This window comes from Zootoca vivipara, chromosome 7 (genome assembly GCF_963506605.1).
Source record: "Zootoca vivipara chromosome 7, rZooViv1.1, whole genome shotgun sequence".
NCBI lineage: Eukaryota > Metazoa > Chordata > Lepidosauria > Squamata > Lacertidae > Zootoca > Zootoca vivipara.
This window is the reverse complement of record NC_083282.1, coordinates 92,377,337-92,398,694: the sequence shown is the minus strand read 5'-3', so window position 1 is coordinate 92,398,694 and position 21,358 is coordinate 92,377,337. Positions and strand designations below refer to the sequence as shown.

The 21,358-nt window shown below is 45.9% G+C and overlaps 2 protein-coding genes across 2 annotated transcripts in view; one reads left to right on the top strand and one right to left on the bottom strand.

Moving 5' to 3' along the window:
- RAD21L1 (RAD21 cohesin complex component like 1) overlaps positions 1-21,358 on the bottom strand; it is a 29,772-nt gene that overhangs the window by 7,448 nt on the left and 966 nt on the right. Inside the window, exons 2-10 of the mRNA XM_060277369.1 lie at positions 20,413-20,542; positions 19,226-19,325; positions 18,355-18,464; positions 17,054-17,239; positions 16,229-16,330; positions 9,465-9,569; positions 3,193-3,422; positions 2,031-2,112; positions 1,631-1,737 (exon numbers count right to left, since the gene is read on the bottom strand). Of these exons, the coding sequence (XP_060133352.1) occupies positions 1,631-1,737; positions 2,031-2,112; positions 3,193-3,422; positions 9,465-9,569; positions 16,229-16,330; positions 17,054-17,239; positions 18,355-18,464; positions 19,226-19,325; positions 20,413-20,542 (1,152 nt within the window). The remainder of the gene's footprint in view (positions 1-1,630; positions 1,738-2,030; positions 2,113-3,192; positions 3,423-9,464; positions 9,570-16,228; positions 16,331-17,053; positions 17,240-18,354; positions 18,465-19,225; positions 19,326-20,412; positions 20,543-21,358) is intronic.
- Positions 3,802-8,648, top strand: LOC132592468 (uncharacterized protein K02A2.6-like). The gene has a single exon (XM_060277368.1). It carries the CDS (start codon positions 4,226-4,228, stop codon positions 8,294-8,296), a length of 4,071 nt encoding a protein of 1,356 aa, XP_060133351.1. The 5' UTR covers positions 3,802-4,225; the 3' UTR covers positions 8,297-8,648.

Here is a 21,358-nt window from a genome sequence, read left to right as displayed (position 1 = left end):
TTATTATTATTATTATTATTATTAATGCATTGCTGTGGTTGGACTTGATGATCCTCAGGGTCCCTTCCAACTCTACAGTTTTATGATTCTAAGACAAGTGTACCTATGACTGTAGTCTTACAGAGGGGGGACGGTCACTAAAGAAGGGGGGGGGGAAACTGTCATTAACTCCACTTGTAGCAGAATATGGATATGAAAGCATGGCTTAGGTACTGGGATGAGAAGGAGGCTTCCTGTCCTAAAAGGACAACTCAAGGAAGAGAAGAAAACCGAAAAGAGGAAAATAAGCTCCCAATGGAATTATAGTGTGCAGGATGACACCTCTGTACTTCTTTTGTAGTATGAACTACAATTTCAGCTAAAGTACCCTGAAGGAGCGTCTCCACCCCCATCGTTTGGCCCGGAAACTGAGGTCCAGCGCTGAGGGCCTTCTGGAGGTTCCCTCTCTGCGAGAAGCAAAGTTACAGGGAGCCAGGCAGAGGGCCTTCTCAGTGGTGGCACCCACCCTGTGGAACACTCTCCCATCAGATGTCAAAGGAATAGACAACTATCTGATGTTTAGAAGACATCTGAAGGCAGCCCTATTTAGGGAAGGTGTTTTTTTTTAAATGTCTGATGTTTTAATGTATTTTTAATCTCTTGTTGGAAGCCGCCCAGAGTGGCTGGATGACCCAGCAAGATGGGCGGGGTATAAGAAGTATAGTATAAATATAATATAATATAATATAATATAATATAATATAATATAATATAATATAATATAATATAATATAATTACTACTACCCAGTTATGGTGTATCATTAATATCTCAGATTTCAAAAAAACAACAACCCAGAGGAACCTACCCAAACTGTTTAGGTTTTTTCACTGTGTGAGTACGTGCATCTGGTCACATAGCAATTAAGAGCTGGCAACATGCCCAGAAGAGTGATTCAGCAATCTCCAGAGCTGGATAATTTGCCTAGTGATAGAGCCTTAGCAACAGCTTGGTGACTGGTGCAGTAACCCTATTAGACTAAGGGTGAATTTGTGGGGTTTTGTGGAGAGTTGGTGGTGTGTTTCTGATGTGGTTATTGTGTTGTAGAGAGAAGTACTGATCTATGTACTGTTTGTTGTTTTGTTCTTGTAAATAAAGCTGTATATAGTTACACAATACTAGAGGCAGTGAGTTCCTGTGTTCCTGCAACTTGCCTTCATCTTGCAACCAAGAAGTTTCTGCTGTGCCTGCGCTACTCTGCTGAGTTCAACTGGTATAGTTGGCATTTACGCCCGGTTCAGCCTTGCCGGTCTTTAACACAAACTCATTTTGTTAAGCAGTAAAGAACCAAGGAAAGACCCTTACAAAACCAAAAGGTCTAAGTATGGCTGTCTGTCAGTAGTGCATTGAGCAAGGCTGAGCTTCCAGATTCCCTGTGTGTGGTGGAGCTGCAGGATGCTGATAGACTTTAAGAGGGCTAAAGTCTTTTCCAGACTACTCTAGAAAAGGGAAGGAGTGATGTGTAGAGCACAGACCCCAATCTCTCTCCTCTTCCCCACCCCCTAGTTGGAAGGGAAGTAGTTTCAGGCTTTTCATGGAGCCATGAAAAACTTAAGTGCACAGTAATACGACTTTGCACTGAACGTACTTACCATAGGTTCAACAATTTCTATATTTCCCTTTTCTTCTCCGCTACTTTGTGACACAATCTGGTAAGTTGTGTCTTGCATAGCTTTTGGAACCTCTGCTGTTGGCAATTCTGAATTGACAATAAAATAGTAATCAGACAATTACACTTAACTTCTTGACCATTGCACCAGTCCAACCACACCACCATTGAGCGGCAGGGCCCAGTCATACAGCTATTTCATGGCTCAGTTGATAAATGACTTTTCCAATACTGGAATGTGTGTTAACACAGATCTGCACCTCCTGAATTTAAGCATGCTCTTCTTTGGGGTACACTTGCTGAATGTGGTGCGTTCCCCCCAAAACTACAGATGGAGGAGTTATAACAACTAGTTGAAAACAGACATAATTTTAAAATCTTGCCTTGGACATCTTGTTCGTTGCTTCTTTCAACTGCAAGCTCTTGCAACCTTTTTCTTCCACACCTGAGACTTTTAGCAAAGAGCTGTAAAAACAGTATTCATATATATTTTTTCTCTGCAATTCTGGAATATGACTTTCATATTAATGAATCAAAAATTCAGTAAGTGACAACTAATATGACAGCTCTTGACTTGCTTAACCTTTTCATTGATAAAGAAAGCTTCTGTAGATATTTAGAAATGTCTAACTCACTATTAAATATATTGCCTTGGGGTGTAGGCAAACTGGAGCCCTAAGCCACCTCTTCCCCTGGGAAATCTCCATTAACTGTAGTGCACCCAGCAGACCTTCCAAGAGACCTTCCTTTCCAAGACCAGATAATTCAGGAACAAATCAGATTACTTGGGAACACACTAAAGAAACCTAACAAACATCTAAGAGGGAAGGATGCCAAGTGCTACCTTTAGCCAGTTTTAGGAACAATTCCCCCCCCCCCCCAGATTCTGGCTCTTAATTTGAAGAGCAATATTCCCTCTTTTACTGGGGCAGGACCTGTAGTCCTGCCATTTTGTTTAGCTATTTTTATTTGTATCGTTGTAGTAGGTTTTTATTGTTGTTTTTAAATGCTTAGCAACAGAAGCAGCTTTAATAGCTGACTATTGGATCTGCAGAACATATGGACAATTCTGATAATCTCGTACTTGCTCTGTGATCTTTGCAATACCCCAAACATTAAAATCTGTGAAAATATATTGGAGGGAGCAGTTCTGAACACAGAGTATTTCAAGATGTATACATAAATATGGCAACAATGCAGGAGCATACTGTATAAGGTGTTCTTCCAGAGTACTGTCGTGATTTTCAGGTGGGATTCAGTTACAAATTGGCAAATTCAGGTTGCAAAATTACACTTGATTGTTGCTGGGAGGTCTTGTGCAGCAAACCCACTTCCCCCAAAGATCACTTTTTGCAAGAAGGAAAGTGATTGGAAAATATCATGGGATAGCACTTGCTCTGATGAAATGGCATCTAAACTCCCCACAAACACATCAGAATGAATGCACACTAAATAGTCAACATCATCTTATCTCCCTGCAAAGAAATCACGAAGACTACTCAACAAATAGGTTGTTTGGAAGCGCCCCAAATAATCAACTGTTACCTTTTGCAAATCTTCATTAATTGTAGTCTGGGTAGGTCTGCCCAGAAGTTTATCCGCGCTCCCCAAGTCCTGTAAAATCATGAGCCTTCTTGTAGGGGGTGCAATATCTAATGCAGTTAATGTGTCTTCATAGTCCATAAGCTGGTTTTGCATAGTTTTTCTGCTTAGCTGATTCACATAATCAACAAGTAACTTTCTTCTCTTTTTCCCTCTTTGTTTCCTTGTGAGAACTAGATAAAAGGCACATTCACAAGTGAAATATTGCAAGTCGACCCAAGGAATAGGGTAGCAAAGGATTGGTTTTTTGCCTTTGGGGTAGCGCTGCCATATTTCAAACAGAGAAAATCCAGATAGAAAAGTTGTTCGGCAAAATCATTAAAAAAGCCATTTTGGAGTTTTTTAAAATGGAAAAACGGCACTGCAGACATAGATTGCCATATATCCGGATTTTCCTGGACATTTACTGATTTCCGCCCCGACACTGCTATACACAGCAGTATTCCATATATGTCTGGGAAATTCTGGACATATGGTGTTATGTACTGAGCTGAATCCTAGAACAATAGGATTCAGAATCAGCGGGAGTACCCAATCCAACTCCAGGTGGAAGTGAATCCGCAACCTGATTGGCCTGCTGGAGCAGCCAATCAGGCGGCTGGCAGAAGTGAATCTGCTACCTGATTGGCCTGTAGGAGCAGCCAATCAGGCTGCAGGCAGAAGTCAATCCACAATATAATTGGCCCACAGGTGTAGCCCTGAAGTAGCCAATCACGCAAGGCCCATTGTGTAAATAATGTATATAAGCAGATGGTTTTGGGAAAAGAGCCATTCGTCTTCTCTTCTCCTTGATGACTATGAGCTGAATAAAGAGCATGAAATTCACTCTCGACTCCGAGTATATTTCACTGGCGACGAGGATGGGATCCTGCTGAGCTGACCGCCACCACGCACTGCACCGCAGCACCGCCACCTGCTGCACCGCTGCATCGCACCGTGCATCCAGGCTTCAGCTCCAGGACCCAAGGAACCCAGAATGGCAACCGACAGCAGCTTCTCGCCATTCAAACCAGCATTGGGAGACTGGGAAGGGTACGCCGCCCGTTTCAACTTCCTCCTGCAAGCGAAAGAAGTCACCAACGATGCCATGAAGAGGGCGACATTCTTCAGCGTCTGTGGAGAGGAGACGTTTGAAATCGCCCGGGCTCTCCTTGCACCTAGAGATGTCGCTACCGTCTCTTACAAAACAATAATGGAACAGCTGAAGGAGCACTTCTCACCACAGCCCTCGGTGGTAGCTTGCCGAAATGCCTTCTACGCAAAGCGGCAAGCCCCGGGGGAAACCATAACTGGGTTTGTGACCTCCCTCCGCCAAGCCGCCCGGTTATGCAACTTCTCAGAATTGGAGAACATGCTTCGTGACCGCCTCGTCGGTGGCCTGAGGGACAAGATGTTGCAACGACGCCTCTACGCCAAAAAAGACCTCACGTTCCAGATTGCTCTGGAGGAAGCCCTGGCAACCGAAGCCGCCGAAAGGTCAACGCAAGAGGCACGACCGGCCCCGCCATCCCAACCGAGGGTCTACCACGAAGACCTCACCGACGAATCCGAATCTGACAGGGAGGAAGTACACAGAGTACAGCGGCGCACTCAAGCAGCACACACACCACAGCAGCCTCGACGAGAAGGAGGGAACTGTGCAAGCTGCGGGGAGAACCACGAGAGGAGGACCTGTCGTTTCCGCAACGCAGAGTGCAGGCAGTGCAGAAAATTAGGACACATCGCCCGGGTGTGTCGGGCTCGACTCACACGTCGACAAGCATCAGATGACCGACCCAGGAGCCCCAGGTCACACGGCACCATGCACCAAGGCAACTCGACGGAGATCACGGACTATCAGGTATTCCAGTTGCCCCATCCCAGCACAGAGAAAATTTATATAGAGGTACAGATAGAGGGAGCCCCATGCCGCATGGAGCTGGACACGGGTTCAACTCTATCCATAATCTCGGCCCGAACATTAAGGGAACTGTGCCCTAATGGGGGTCCCAAACTAAGGCCGGCCCCATTCACCCTCCGGGACTTCCAGAAACGTAAGGTCCCTACTATGGGGGTGGGGACCTTCAGGGTGCAATATCGAGGGCGAAAGCAACAATTGGACTTGCTGGTAGTTAAGGGCCCCTACGTTAGCTTACTGGGACTGGCATGGTTTGGACCTCTGGGGCTAGCCGTTACCGGGGTGAACCGCACTAGCTTACAAGTGGACGTGGACGCCATATGCAAAGAGTTTCCAGGGGTTTTCGATGGGGCATTGGGACGATATACAGGACCCCCCATTGCCCTACAGCTAGACCCCGCTGTACGACCCATCAGGCACAAGGCCCGCCGGGTCCCGTTCGCCCTGAAACCCCGCATAGATGAGGAATTGGACCGGCTCGTGGAGCAAGGAGTGCTGGAGCCGGTGCCCAACGCCCCCTGGGAAACTCCAATTGTCACACCCGTCAAGCCTAACGGTTCGGTCCGCATCTGTGCAGACTACAAATGCACCATAAACAAGGCTCTCACGGCCCATGCATACCCAGTGCCAGTGGTCAGCCATGTCCTCGCCACCCTGGCTGGGTCAAAAATCTTTGGCAAACTGGACTTGGCCCAAGCGTATCAACAGTTGCCTGTGGACGAAGCCACAGCAGAGGCCCAGACGATTGTGACGCACAGAGGGGCATTCAGAGTAAAGCGGCTGCAATTTGGCGTTAGCGTGGCACCAGGCATATTCCAGAATCTAATGGACTCTCTCCTTAAAGGGATTCCTGGCGTCACCCCCTTCTTCGATGATGTACTGATCGCCGGGCCCACACCAGAGGAATTTGAGGACCGCCTCCGCTCCGTCCTGCACCGTTTCCAGACGGCGGGCCTCAAGGTGAAGCGGGAAAAGTGTTTACTGGGAGTGCCGCAGGTGGACTTTCTGGGATTTAAGGTGGACGCAGAAGGGGTCCATCCAACCGGTGACAAGGTACGGGCCATTTGTGAGGCCCCAGCGCCCAAGAGCAAGCCCGAACTTCAGTCATTCTTGGGACTATTGAACTTTTACCATGCCTTCCTTCCCCATAAGGCAGCGGTAGCGGAGCCCCTACACAGACTCCTAGATAAAAGGGCCCCTTGGGTGTGGGGCCAGCGACAAAGGGCCGCATTCCAGGCAGTCAAGGACTTGCTCGTCTCGAACTCGGTCTTAGCACACTTCGACGAGAGGCTGCCAGTGGTGCTGGCATGCGACGCCTCTCCCTATGGCATCGGCGCTGTCCTGGGACACCAACTCCCGGATGGAAGAGAGGTGCCGGTGGCATACTTCTCCCAGACGCTTGCTGCAGCCGAACGAAACTACTCACAGATTGACAAGGAGGGTCTGGCAATCGTGAAGGGCGTAAAAAAATTCCATGATTTCTTGTACGGGCGGCCCTTTACCATAGTGACTGACCACAAGCCGTTGCTTGGCCTGTTTGCCCCTGAGAAGCAGACCCCCCAAGTGTTGTCTCCACGTGTCCTCAGGTGGTCAATTTTCCTTGCCGGCTACCAGTATGCACTAATCCACCGCCCTGGGAAGGCGATGGGCCACGCAGACGCCCTCAGCAGGCTACCACTACCAGAAACAGGCCCCGACCCAGCGCCTGCGCAAGAGGTTATGACCCTGGAGCTGCTTCCCGACCGACCCATTCAGGCACAAGAAGTTGCGCACCATTCCACAAAAGATAGGGTCATCTCCCGGGTCCTGGACTGGGTGTGGCGAGGATGGCCCAGCAGCAGCCCCGGGCCAGAATTCGCTGGCTACACAAACCGCAAACATGAACTGTCGGCCCACAAGGGGTGCCTGTTATGGGGAAGCAGGGTTGTTGTTCCCCAGCCCCTCCGCAAAAGGGTCCTCACAGCCCTACACGAGACACACCCAGGGGTAGTGAGGATGAAGGCCCTTGCCAGGAGTTATGTGTGGTGGCCGGGGATTGACAGAGAGATAGAGGCCTGGGTCCAACACTGCCAGACCTGCCAAGAATCCCGCCCGGATCCCCCAAGGGCCCCAGTCCAGCCCTGGGAGTCCGCCCGACATCCATGGTCACGCTTGCACGTGGACTTCGCTGGCCCCTTCCAGGGAAAAACATTCTTCATAGTGGTGGATTCCTACACCAAATGGCTGGAGGTCGCACTGGTACCATCCACTTCTACGGCGGCAGCCATCCGGGTACTACGTAAGCTGTTTGCGACCCACGGGCTCCCTGACACCCTCGTCTCGGACAATGGAACCGCATTCACGTCAGAGGAGTTCCAGACCTTCACAGCGCAGAACGCCATCCGCCACATCCGCTCAGCACCATTCCACCCTGCCACCAATGGCCAAGCGGAGCGCATGGTGCGGACCACCAAGGACAGCCTCCGCCGCATGACACAAGGGGACTGGGAATACCGCCTTGCCACATTTCTTCTAGCACAGCACAGCACCCCAAGCACAACGACGGGCCGGAGCCCAGCTGAATTACTAATGGGCCGGCGCCTTGCAACTAGACTGGACCGACTTCACCCCGACAGAGCTCAGGATGAGGTAGTGGTGGGGAAAGGCAGGAACCCCCGGACATTTGTGGCCCAGGACCCAGTGTATGCAAAGAATTTTGGGGCAGGCCCAGCATGGGTACCCGCCACAGTCACCAAGGTGACCGGTCCCGTGTCGTACGAGGTACTAACGGAAGGGGGGCAATGTTGGCGCCGCCACTGCGACCAGCTACGGCGACGATTCCCAGGAGGAACCCGGGAGGAGAGCGGGACAGAGGGGTCCCAAGGGGACAGCAGGGCAGTGAGGCCTGTAGAGCGAGAGGGGTGGGCAGGGGAAGCAGAAGCAGTAGGCACAGAGGGGCGCCCCGAGGCTGGAAGGACACCGGAACCAGAGCTACAACCTAGTGGTTCAGTGGCGCCAGACCAGACAGCCCCGGCACAGCCAGCAGCCTCGGAACACGAGCCAGAACCAGAACCCCTGACCAAGGAACACCCCAGGCCACAACGCACACGGAGGCGGCCAGCAGACCTTGGGGACTACGAATGCAACTTCCCGGGCAGGACTGGAACTTAGAGGGGAGGGGTGTTATGTACTGAGCTGAATCCTAGAACAATAGGATTCAGAATCAGCGGGAGCTACCCAATCCAACTCCAGGTGGAAGTGAATCCGCAACCTGATTGGCCTGCTGGAGCAGCCAATCAGGCGGCTGGCAGAAGTGAATCTGCTACCTGATTGGCCTGTAGGAGCAGCCAATCAGGCTGCAGGCAGAAGTCAATCCACAATATAATTGGCCCACAGGTGTAGCCCTGAAGTAGCCAATCACGCAAGGCCCATTGTGTAAATAATGTATATAAGCAGATGGTTTTGGGAAAAGAGCCATTCGTCTTCTCTTCTCCTTGATGACTATGAGCTGAATAAAGAGCATGAAATTCACTCTCGACTCCGAGTATATTTCATATAGCAACCCTACTTTGGGAGTAAATTCAGAGCACCGCCCCCCTTAACATCATCTGCTGTGGGACTGACCTTGTCCCAATTGTTTTTGTGTTTATTTTAATTGTTGTGTGGAAGGGAGAGAAGATGTGTCTAGGACAGTGTTGGCCAAACTTGCGTCTCCAGCTGTTTTTGGACTACAACTCCCATCATTTGCAGCTGGCAAGGGATAATGGGAAAGGCAACTGGAGACCCAATTTGGGGAAACGGGTATAGGACAGGGGTCGGCAACCCCCCACAGGGGTCGTTTAACTGGCCCACGAGCCACCCCCAAACAGAGCTGCGCGCTTGGCGAGTCCCCGTGCACTGCGCTAAACCGGCACAGCACGGCAGGGGGACTCATTTCGCAGCGCCGACACTGGAAATTGTGTCTGCGCAGATGCTGGAAATTCTGGGAGCGCATGATCCAGCCCACAGAGGGATATCTGCTGGAGTGAGCAGGCTGGAGTTGGTCTTGCCCAGCTGTCCTACTTGCAGCAACAGGGCAGGCTTAGGGGTCAGGGAGGGGCAGCTGTTGTGGTCTATAGAAATCCCATCTCTTTCTTCTCATGCTCTCTGTCCAGTTGTGTGGGGATCTAGTGTGGGGGTTCCTGGGTAATCGAGACAGATTAGGGATTCTGCTAGTTTACTGCCCGCCTTACTGCCCAACAGTCTCCTTGCCTGAGCTGACAGAGCTGGCATTGGAGGTGGTGTTGAGAACTCCCAAGTTGCATGTTTTCAGTCAAGAGCGAAATGCGACCAATCTAACCTGAATTGTCAAGTGGTTCAAGTACAAATCCTTCCTCCTCACTGAGCAACAAGGTGGTTTCATTCATTTGGCAGCTTCTTGCTTCCTGCTCAGATCTAGGATGGCCTGTAAAACACCAATCCATAACCAGTACAGAAGTATTCCACAATGGTAAATAATGAAAGGCTGAATGGTACAGTATATGGAAGGATTCCAATTTTTTAAATAAGTTATTTTTGTACATGTGCCTGAGGAATGTCTTGCCACTTAATGTTTTGCATACTGTATAGCATTCTTGCATTTTATTTCATATAATCAACAAAGTGCATGGTGGTGGTGGATCAATAAACCCTCCTAAACAACAACACTTAAAAAAATAATACTATATTCTAATTTTTATCTTCTATCAGGTATAAAGCAGATATCATACTGGGGACAATAACAAAACATACCAGATAAGAGGAGAATTTAATAGTCTTATGTATGACTAATCACAATTCAATGGGAAATTACTCCTAGGTAAGTGTGTGGGACGCAGGTGGCGCCGTGGGTTAAACCACAGAGCCTAGGGCTTGCCGATCAGAAGGTCGGCAGTTCGAATCCCCGCAACGGGGTGAGCTCCCGTTGCTCGGTCCCAGCTCCTGCCAACCTCGCAGTTTAAAAGCACGTCAAAGTGCAAGTAGATAAATAGGTACCGCTACAGCGGGAAGGTAAACGGCATTTCCGTGTGCTGCTCTGGTTCGCCAGAAGCAGCTTAGTCATGCTGGCCACATGATCTGGAAGCTGTACGACGGCTCCCTCGGCGAATAATGTGAGATGAGCACCACAACCCCAGAGTCGGTCACGACTGGACCTAATGGTCAGGGGTGCCTTTACCCTTTACCTTTAAGTGTGTATACAATTGCAGTCTTACCCTATAAGGCAAATTTAAAACACTAGTGGTGGTGTTGTTTTTCAAGGGAAGAAACCATGCTAATTAAAATGTGCATTCAATATATATGTTGTGCTCCTGCATTAGCATTTACAATTGGCTCAAAAAGGGCAAGAGGGGACCAGAGGCACTTTCTGACTTCACTTGTAAACGTTTAATTTCTAAAACAACAAAGAAGCTTGTGGCAGCTTAAAGGCAGATATTATGACATAAACAAAGTGACCATTCACAAAAGGAGTAACAGATATTAAGAGGAAACCATTATCCTGATTCAAGCCTAAATGCATGGAACTGAATTTCTCAGACCTGTGTGACTGCAAACAGGTCCTTTTCAGTAGCAGCATCTACGTTGTAGAACAGATTCATACTTCCTACAGAAAAGAGGTTTTTCATCAGGCTGTAAAAGATGGCTTTATTTACCCAGACTTTCAGTCCTGCGTAGTTTTCTGTTGTTCGTGCTTTATATTATTGGTCTGCTGCTCTATTTGTTTGGCCAATACACTCTACTTTTGCCTGAAACGCTCTTCTGCTCTATGTGATCCTTGTGATTTTCAGATGAATTTGCATAATTGTTAATATTTTTTTCTCTGGTATTTTAATATTGCAGTGGTTTTGGATGTTGTTTTTATTGCAAGATGCTTTGAAAAGCAGTCTATAAGCATAAATAAACAAGTCTACATCTCCTACAAAAGAGGCTGCTGAATTGGAACTTATCAAGAACTAGTAACAGGTAGGTAGCCGTGTTGGTCTGAGTCGAAGCAAAATAAAAAAATTCCTTCAGTAGCACCTTAAAGACCAACTAAGTTTATATTTTGGTATGAGCTTTCGTGTGCATGCACACTTCTTCAGATACACTAGAAACAGAAGTGTCAGACCCTATATATATACAGAGGGTGGTGGGGCTGGGTGGGAATGGGTGGTGGGCTGATGGGAGTGGTAAACCTAGAGATGGCTGTTAATGGCTGCTGATGGCTGCAATTAGTCCTGGGCTGAGGTGCTAAAGAGAGCTTGATCATGCATAATGAGATAAGAATCCGATGTCTCTATTCATCCCAGGTGCTTCCATGGTTTTAAGCTTGGTAATGATTTCCAATTCAGCAACTTCTCTTTCCAGTCTGTTCCTGAAATTTCTCTGTAATAAAACAGCTGCTTTGAGATCTTGTATAGAATGTCCTGGGAGATTGAAGTGTTCTCCTACTGGTTTTTCAGTCTTATGGTTCCTGATGTCAGATTTATGTCCATTTATCCTTTGGCGTAGGGTTTGGCCTGTTTGTCCAATATAGAGAGCTGAAGGGCACCGTTGGCATTTGATGGCATCATCAGAGATCTACAGCCTCTCCTGGACAATGACAGCTCCCTTTCTCAAGCTCTGGGAGGAAGACCTTTCATTGCCTACAGACAGCCACCCAATCTTAAACAACTCCTCACCCACAATAATACAACCACAGACTTAACATGGACACTGGTACCAGAGCCTGCAATAAACCCAGATGCCAACTTTGCTGCCACATACACCCGGACAACATCATTACTGGCCCCAACAACATCCAACATACCATCTCAGGACTATTTAATTGCTCATCTTCTAACATTGTGTATGCCATCAAATGCCAACGGTGCCCTTCAGCTCTCTATATTGGACAAACAGGCCAAACCCTACGCCAAAGGATAAATGCATCAGGAACCATAAGACTGAAAAACCAGTAGGAGAACACTTCAATCTCCCAGGACATTCTATACAAGATCTCAAAGCAGCTGTTTTATTACAGAGAAATTTCAGGAACAGACTGGAAAGAGAAGTTGCTGAATTGGAAATCATTACCAAGCTTAAAACCATGGAAGCACCTGGGATGAATAGAGACATCGGATTCTTATCTCATTATTCATGATCAAGCTCTCTTTAGCACCTCAGCCCAGGACTAATTGCAGCCATCAGCAGCCATTAACAGCCATCTCTAGGTTTACCACTCCCATCAGCCCACCACCCATTCCCACCCAGCCCCACCACCCTCTGTATATATATATATAGGGTCTGACACTTCTGTTTCTAGTGTATCTGAAGAAGTGTGCATGCACACGAAAGCTCATACCAAAATATAAACTTAGTTGGTCTTTAAGGTGCTTTTTGTTGTTGTTGTTGTTTAGTCGTTTAGTCGTGTCCGACTCTTCGTGACCCCATGGACCATAGCACGCCAGGCACTCCTGTCTTGCACTGCCTCCCGCAATTTGGTCAAACTCATGTTCGTAGCTTCGAGAACACTGTCCAACCATCTTGTCCTCTGTCGTCCCCTTCTCCTAGTGCCCTCAATCTTTCCCAACATCAGGGTCTTTTCCAAGGATTCTTCTCTTCTCATGAGGTGGCCAAAGTATTGGAGCCTCAGCTTCACGATCTGTCCTTCCAGGGAGCACTCAGGGCTGATTTCCTTAAGAATGGATAGGTTTGATCTTCTTGCAGTCCATGGGACTCTCAAGAGTCTCCTCCAGCACCATAATTCAAAAGCATCAATTCTTCGGCGATCAGCCTTCTTTATGGTCCAGCTCTCACTTCCATACATCACTACTGGGAAAACCATAGCTTTAACTATACGGACCTTTGTAGGCAAGGTGATGTCTCTGCTTTTTAAGATGCTGTCTAGGTTTGTCATTGCTTTTCTCCCAAGAAGCAGGCGTCTTTTAATTTCGTGACTGCTGTCACCATCTGCAGTGATCAAGGAGCCCAAGAAAGTAAAATCTCTCACTGCCTCCATTTCTTCCCCTTCTATTTGCCAGGAGGTGATGGGACCAGTGGCCATGATCTTGGTTTTTTTGATGTTGAGCTTCAGACCATATTTTGCGCTCTCCTCTTTCACCCTCATTAAAAGGTTCTTTAATTCCTCCTCACTTTCTGCCATCAAGGTTGTGTCATCTGCATATCTGAGGTTGTTGATATTTCTTCCGGCAATCTTAATTCCTGCTTGGGATTCATCTAGTCCAGCCTTTCGCATGATGAATTCTGCATATAAGTTAAATAAGCAGGGAGACAATATACAACCTTGTCGTACTCCTTTCCCAATTTTGAACCAATCAGTTGTTCCATATCCAGTTCTAACTGTAGCTTCTTGTCCCACATAGAGATTTCTCAGGAGACAGATGAGGTGATCAGGCACTCCCATTTCTTTAAGAACTTGCCATAGTTTGCTGTGGTCGACACAGTCAAAGGCTTTTGCATAGTCAATGAAGCAGAAGTAGACGTTTTTCTGGAACTCTCTAGCTTTCTCCATAATCCAGCGCATGTTTGCTATTTGGTCTCTGGTTCCTCTGCCCTTTCGAAATCCAGCTTGCACTTCTGGGAGTTCTCGGTCCACATACTGCCTAAGCCTGCCTTGTAGAATTTTAAGCATAACCTTGCTAGCGTGTGAAATGAGCGCAATTGTGCGGTAGTTGGAGCATTCTTTGGCACTGCCCTTCTTTGGAATTGGGATGTAGACTGATCTTCTCCAATCCTCTGGCCATTGCTGAGTTTTCCAAACTTGCTGGCATATTGGGTGTAGCACCTTAACAGCATCATCTTTTAAAATTTTAAATAGTTCAGCTGGAATATCATCACTTCCACTGGCCTTGTTATTAGCAGTGCTTTCTAAGGCCCATTTGACTTCACTCTCCAAGATGTCTGGCTCAAGGTCAGCAACCACACTACCTGGGGTGTACGAGACCTCCATATCTTTCTGGTATAATTCCTCTGTGTATTCTTGCCACCTCTTCTTGATGTCTTCTGCTTCTGTTAGGTCCTTACCACTTTTGTCCTTGATTATGGTAATCTTTGTACGAAATGTTCCTTTCATATCTCCAATTTTCTTGAACAGATCTCTGGTTTTCCCCATTCTATTGTTTTCCTCTATTTCTTTGCATTGCTCATTTAAGAAGACCCTCTTGTCTCTCCTTGCTGTTTTTTGGAAATCTGCATTCAGTTTCCTGTATCTTTCCCTATCTCCCTTGCATTTTGCTTGCCTCCTCTCCTCCGCTATTTGTAAGGCCTCGTTGGACAGCCATTTTGCTTTCTTGCATTTCCTTTTCCTTGGGATGGTTTTCGTTGCTGCCTCCTGTATAATGTTACGAGCCTCCATCCATAGTTCTTCAGGCACTCTGTCCACCAAATCTAAATCCTTAAACCTGTTCCTCACTTCCACTGTGTATTCATAAGGGATTTGATTCAGATTGTATCTTACTGGCCCAGTGGTTTTTCCTACTTTCTTCAGTTTAAGCTGGAATTTTGCTATAAGAAGCTGATGATCTGAGTTACAGTCAGCTCCAGGTCTTGTTTTTGCTGACTGTATACAGCTTCTCCATCTTTGGCTGCAGAGAATATAATCAATCTGATTTCGATGCTGTCCATTTGGTGATATCCATGTGTAGAGTCGTCTCTTGTGTTGTTGGAAGAGAGTGTTTGTGATGACCAGCTTGTTCTCTTGACAGAACTCTATTAGCCTTTGCCCTGCTTCATTTTGAACTCCAAGGCCAAACTTGCCAGTTGTTCCTTTTATCTCTTGATTCCCTACTTTAGCATTCCAATCCCCTGTAATGAGAAGAACATCCTTCTTTGGTGTCATTTCTAGAAGGTGTTGTAGGTCTTCATAGAATTGGTCAATTTCACTTTCTTCAGCACCGGTAGTTGGTGCATAAACTTGGATTACTGTGATGTTAAAAGGTCTCCCTTGGATTCGTATCGAGATCATTCTGTCATTTTTGAGATTGCATCCCATTACAGCTTTTGCCACTCTTTTGTTGACTATGAGGGCCACTCCATTTCTACTACGGGATTCTTGCCCACAGTAGTAGATATGATAGTCATCCGAACTGAATTCGCCCATTCCCTTCCATTTTAGTTCACTGATGCCCAGGATGTCGATATTTATTCTTGTCATCTCATTTTTGACCACATCCAGCTTACCTCCATTCATGGTTCTTACATTCCAGGTTCCTATGCAATATTTTTCTTTACAGCATCGGACTTTCCTTTCGCTTCCAGGCATATCCACAACTGAGCGTCCTTTCGGCTTTGGCCCAGCCGCTTCATCAGCTCTGAATCTACTTGTACTTGTCCTCCGCTCTTCCTCAGTAGCATGTTGGACGCCTTCCGACCTGAGGGGCTCATCTTCCAGCGTCATAACTTTTATATGCCTGTTGTCTTTGTCCATGGAGTTTTCTTGGCAGGGTTACTGGAGTGGCTTGCCAGTTCCTTCTCCAGGTGGATCACGTTTAGTCAAAACTCTCCACTATGACCTGTCCATCTTGGGTGGCCCTGCATGGCATAGCTCATAGCTTCTCTGAGTTATTCAAGCCCCTTCGCCACGACAAGGCATTGATCCATGAAGGGGTTTAAGGTGCTACTGAAGGAATTTTTTTATCAAGAACTGTGATTCTATCCATTTAGGCCAGAATCAAGTTCATGATTTCCTCTCCCACTACTGCTATTTATTAACTTAGGAGTGATAGGGTGTGTTATCGTCCATTACTGCCACTGTGAATGGTCTCTTTGCTTCTCAAGTACTCCACAAAATTGTCAGACTCCAGACTCTAGTTTATTTTATTGCATTTCATTTCTATTTCACCTCACTCTTTACAGTTTTTACTCCCTCTATATCCATGTACTCATGAGAACACTTCATGCATCTGGTGAAGACTCTAGTCAATGAGAGCTTATGCCATAATAATGGACTCACTTATGGACTAACTGTTACGGCCGTGTTCATGGAAGACAATCTTACTCAGCTACAAGTGATCGCCAAAGAAGAAGCCACAAGAAACCTGTTCATCCAACAACCATGTTGTTGTTTTTGCTGTTAAACTCACAGAGCCATCTCTGGAAATAACAAACCTGCTGTATTCTCAGTCGGAAGCTCTTGGAGTAAAGTAAATTCTTCCTCCATGTTGAGGTCTGTAATAACGTGGTCATTCGGCTCACCTCCAAGAACAGCATCTTAAAGGAAAATGGACTTAACTGGTTTACAAGATACTATTACTTTATACATTGGGTGTGTGTGTGTGGGGGGGGGGGGTTACAGCTCTATTAGGGCTTATCTGGGAGAAAGATTCCAGGAAAGCAAGGCAGGCAGAATAACACCAAGCACCAACTCCTATTCTAGCTAGAATGGTTCCTCCTTCTGCAGGCTAATCTAACGCTAGCAGCCCTGGAAAAAGATTTCAACAAAGCACGGAAGGCAGGGAAACAAGGCATTAGCCACCCCCCATCCCACCCCGGCCTCACTATTACCTAATTCAAGGCAGCAGGTATCACCCCCTCACACAAAGATGTGTTCATCACACCCTGAACCCACAGCCATGCCCCCTGCCCCACCTGCTAGCTTTAATCAGCAATGAAGAGCAAGGGTCAAGAGGGCACATTCTATGTGGAAACTTTGGGGTTGTGGTACAAATAATTTTAAAGTCCATTCTATATTTCACTAAGTACATACATGTATTCAAAACTGTATGTTTTACGGGGGCAGGGGCGCGGTTGCCTTTATATTGTCAACTGCCCCATAATATTTAGGAGGTAGTGTAGAAATGTCAGATCATAATTTCTGAAGTGCAGGACTAGGCAGTGGCTCATGCTTAAGTCACATTCATTTCTTTTCTGGGTGGGACATTCAGGAAAAGCTCCCAGTTACTTGTGCGCCTGTTGGATTTTGTTCATATGTACCAATCATATTGCCTGCAGCTCCTTCATCTCCAAACCCATCATACTTGAATGAATGGGCATCTTCAGCAAACGCCATTTTGTCTTCAGTGAAGCTCAAAGAACTGTGATCAGTCAAGAGGGCACCAGAAATAGCCACTAGGCTGTCATTGAGAAAGCCCTGCTGCCTCGGCATTTCAATTTCTTCACCTGAAAAAGCACATATGAAAGGCTAGTGGTAACTTCTCTCTCTCCCTCTACCCTGCAAGTGAGTGAGTGGTTTCAAGTGTATATATATATATATATGGATACAGATATACACACAAGACATATGGTATATAGCAGGATGGATAAAAACCAACATTTTAAGTTTAATATTGACCTTTAATTTCACTACAATTTTCTTTAAAATGTCTCTTTTAAAAAAATTAAACAGTTTTGAAAAGAAATCCATCAAATGCAAAAAAAAAAAAGAATTAAACCTACATGTAACCTCTGAAAGTTAAGACTGAATCATCACCATATATTAAACACATTGGGGGCCTAACAAGATGTGAAATGCACCATCACATATCTGGCTTTTTATTTTCAATTTTAAAAATACCAAGCCATGGGCGTAGCCAAGGGGGAGGCAGGGGGCAGCTCCCCCCCCACCAAGTAAAACAATAGAAATACTTAACTAACTGACCAATCACGTCGGTTCTGTCTCCCTTAACAAAGTCCTGCCCCCTGCTAACAAAAATCCTGGCTATGCCCATGTACCAGGTATGGGTCTGGGAGAATCAGGACTATGGTAAAGGCAGAGGAAGATTCTCCCCTGTGCTGAGGTTCCAATGAAAATCACTATTTGATCTGGATGTTATGCTGCCGTTAGTGACGATGGCATCTTCTCTCTAAAGGTGTATAAAATCTGAGTGGGATTTTCATCAACATCAAAGGTTAAAATCAGCTAAGCAGAAATTTGCCTTCTGCCCAAGCTGATATAATTCTTTAGTGCAAAAGGCATGCAGGCTGCCTGATTGAAAAACAGATCTATTCTTTGGTGTGGTACTCAGTTCATAATTTTCAGTCATCAGCAAAGGCGATTCGATTATAGATGAGGCCTTTGTATTGCAAATGGGCCAGTTAAAACCTAACACAGAATCATAGAATTGTATAGTTAGAAGGGACCCTGAGGGTCATCTAGTAGCCCAACCCCCTGCAATGCAGGAATATGCAGCTGTCCCATACGGGGATCGAACCTGCAACCTTGGCATTATCAGCACTACGCTCCAACCAAGTGAGCATTCATATTCTGACTTTTGAAGAAAGAACAGCCACCTCACCAAAACTATCACCCTGGAGAAGTAGATCCCGTCTATAATCCTCTTCCAGCAAAGTGATGTCCTCAACTCTGCTCTGGTTCAGTGTAAAATGTTCAGCAACATCAATGGCGCTAAGGGGAAAAAGTGACTTTATCTGGAAAGAAGTGATTCAACTGAAAAAGTGTGCTTGTATGTGTTATATAACAGGGGCATATTTTTTTAAAAAATAATTTTTTATTGGTTTTACATAATAAAAAGAACATACACATAAAGAACATAATTTCCACCCTCTCCCACCCCCCTCCAGGAGCCCCCTCCTCCCACAAGAGGATCCCATGAAGAGGGGCATATTTTGCTTACAACTCCTAACATCCAGAAAATACCCGCAATGAACTAATATTTTATATATTATATTATTCGTACCCTTACCACAGACATTGCCAACCTAGTGCCCCCTCCAGCTGTTATGAACTACAATTTGGAATCTAAAACAATTGGAAGGTGCCTGGTTGACAATGACTACCTAACTAAACATAACACTGACTTTCTGCCAAAGCACCCCAGGAGAAAAACACTCAATAAATGCAGCGCTGCTTCTATTACTATTTTCATTCATTTGGGGTTTCTATAATACACATATTATGAACACAGTGATATTGGACTGCTTCTGTGTATTGCTCTGGCAGTAATAATCCTGCTTACTTTAAAAACATTTTTTTTTAATTCTTCTGTCCAGATAAATCATGCAAAATGCACAAAGTGACAGATATTTGGAAGCAATCATGGACCCACATCTTCCTCACATGAGGATGAGTCATCCATGTGAAAAACTGCCAGCCATAGATGCATCCCAAGGAAGCTTCAAAAAATAAAAAAACTGAAAAGCACGTACTTCACCTCAGGGAGTTGTGTGTCAAAATCATGAAATATTTCAGGCAATGTGATGGCATCATAATTCAATTCTAAGTTTCCTTCTGGGAGATCAACAAGTCCTAAAGGGAAATATAGCACAGGATTAATTGTGGTATGCTGCAATTGTATTTATTATATACCGTATGTCTCCTGCAGGATATAAAGGTACAAGTAATTGCCCAAGGGCATAAAAAGGGTAAAGGGGACCCCTGACCATTAGGTCCAGTTGTGACCGACTCTGGGGTTGCGCGCTCATCTCGCATTATTGGCCGAGGGAGCCGGCGTATACCTTCCAGGTCATGTGGCCAGCATGACAAAGCCGCTTCTGGCAAACCAGAGCAGCACATGGAAACGATGTTTACCTTCCCGCTGGAGCGGTACCTATTTATCTACTTGCACTTTGACGTGCTTTCGAACTGCTCGGTTGGCAGGAGCTGGGACCGAGCAACGGGAGCTCACCCCGTCACAGGGATTCGAACCGCCGACCTTCTGATCAGCAAGCCCTAGGCTCAGTGGTTTAACCACAGCACCAACTGGGTCCCAAGTAATTGCCCAAGGGCATAAAATATGCTAAAAACAAAGCTGGGGGGGGCAGTGTCATTCACATTTTTGTGTCATTTCCTATTCAAGATTACAAAGGATTGATATAAGCATTAATTAAGCAAAAGCATAAGAGGAACAATCAATTCTATTGAATATAAAAATGCAGGTGAACACTGAAAGCCCCAATCATACAAGGAATCACCGGACTGGGATGAAACTTAACTGTCATTCATGTCAATAATTTTCAGCAGGCTCTCCAGTGGTTTTCAGTGGATAAGTGGCCACTTAGAGAAAAATCTTATACCTGCCCACTCAGAGGTAAGTCCCTTTCAGTTCAATGGAGCTTACTACTAGCAAGTAACTGAGTACGGGACTGTATCCTGCATCATCAATGTAAAAATTCTTTCTAATCCTCTAGTCTTATTTGAACTGCACCCGCGGATAATGGGTGTTGCAGACCATTCCTTGTTCTGGAAGAGAACAGCTATGAATAGCTGTGTTAATAATACCTTTTGGAGTACACAAAATGATATAATTTGCTAGAGGACCCAAAGAAATCTAACTGCTCCCCTGGTATGTAGTAATACATAAGAAACCCTAGGTGAACAGGGGATGCGAGCATACCTGGACGAAAGGCTGACTGCATTTTAAGGAGAGCTTCATTGCAGTCGGACAAGAGGTACTTGGTTTTTCTGTGGTAGATCCGCACCACCCCTAACAAGAGGTGTCCTGAGGTTCGCAGGGCAAGTTTAAACTTGGAAGAAATGTTTACATTATTTAATATTGATGTTTGTGGGAAAGAACACGATAAATAAGAACATAAGAGACCTGCTGAATCTGACCAAAGGCAATTTAGTTCAGCATCTTGCTTCTTACAGGGGTCCCCCAGGTGCCTCTGGGAAGCCCTTAAAACAGGACAGGAAGAATAGTTCTCCCACCCTTGACCCCGAGAAACTGGTATATTGCTTCTGAAGCATCTCGGTTCAGTCACTGACAGACCTGTCCACCATGAATTTCACTCCCCCCCCCCCTTTAAAGCCATCTAAGCTAGTGGCCATGATTACATTCTGCGGCTATATTTCGATATATGAATTATGCTTTGCAATATGGATTACCCTCTTCTTTTGTCTATCCTGAATCCACTGCCAATCAGTAGCATTGGATTTCCCCGAGTTCAGGAATCGTGGGAGAGGAGGGGAAATTATCTTCATTTTCCCCTCACCATGATTCATTTTATGAGCTGCTATTATGTCTGCCCTTTGTTGTCCGTTTTCTCAAAAAGCCCTAAAGGCTTTAAGCTTCTGTTGCATCAATAACTAACTAGCTAGATAAGTCTTGTAGCTATTTAAAACAACAACAACAACAGTAAAACAGTAAACAGATGTAACAAGTTTGACAGGAATGATAGGGGCAGCCAATAGGATGCCAACATTGTGCCCTCTAGTTGATTTGAACTACCACTCCTATAAGTAAGGCCAATGTTCAGGGATGAAGGGAGATGTGGTCTGTGAATATTTATTTGCACACCTCACCACAGGTGAAAGGCAATAGCTTCTCAAAGAGGAGCAGA

Excerpts from the sequence above, each read along its gene's own strand:
- LOC132592468 (XM_060277368.1), top strand. The coding sequence starts at position 4,226 with ATGGCAACCGACAGCAGCTTCTCGCCATTCAAACCAGCATTGGGAGAC.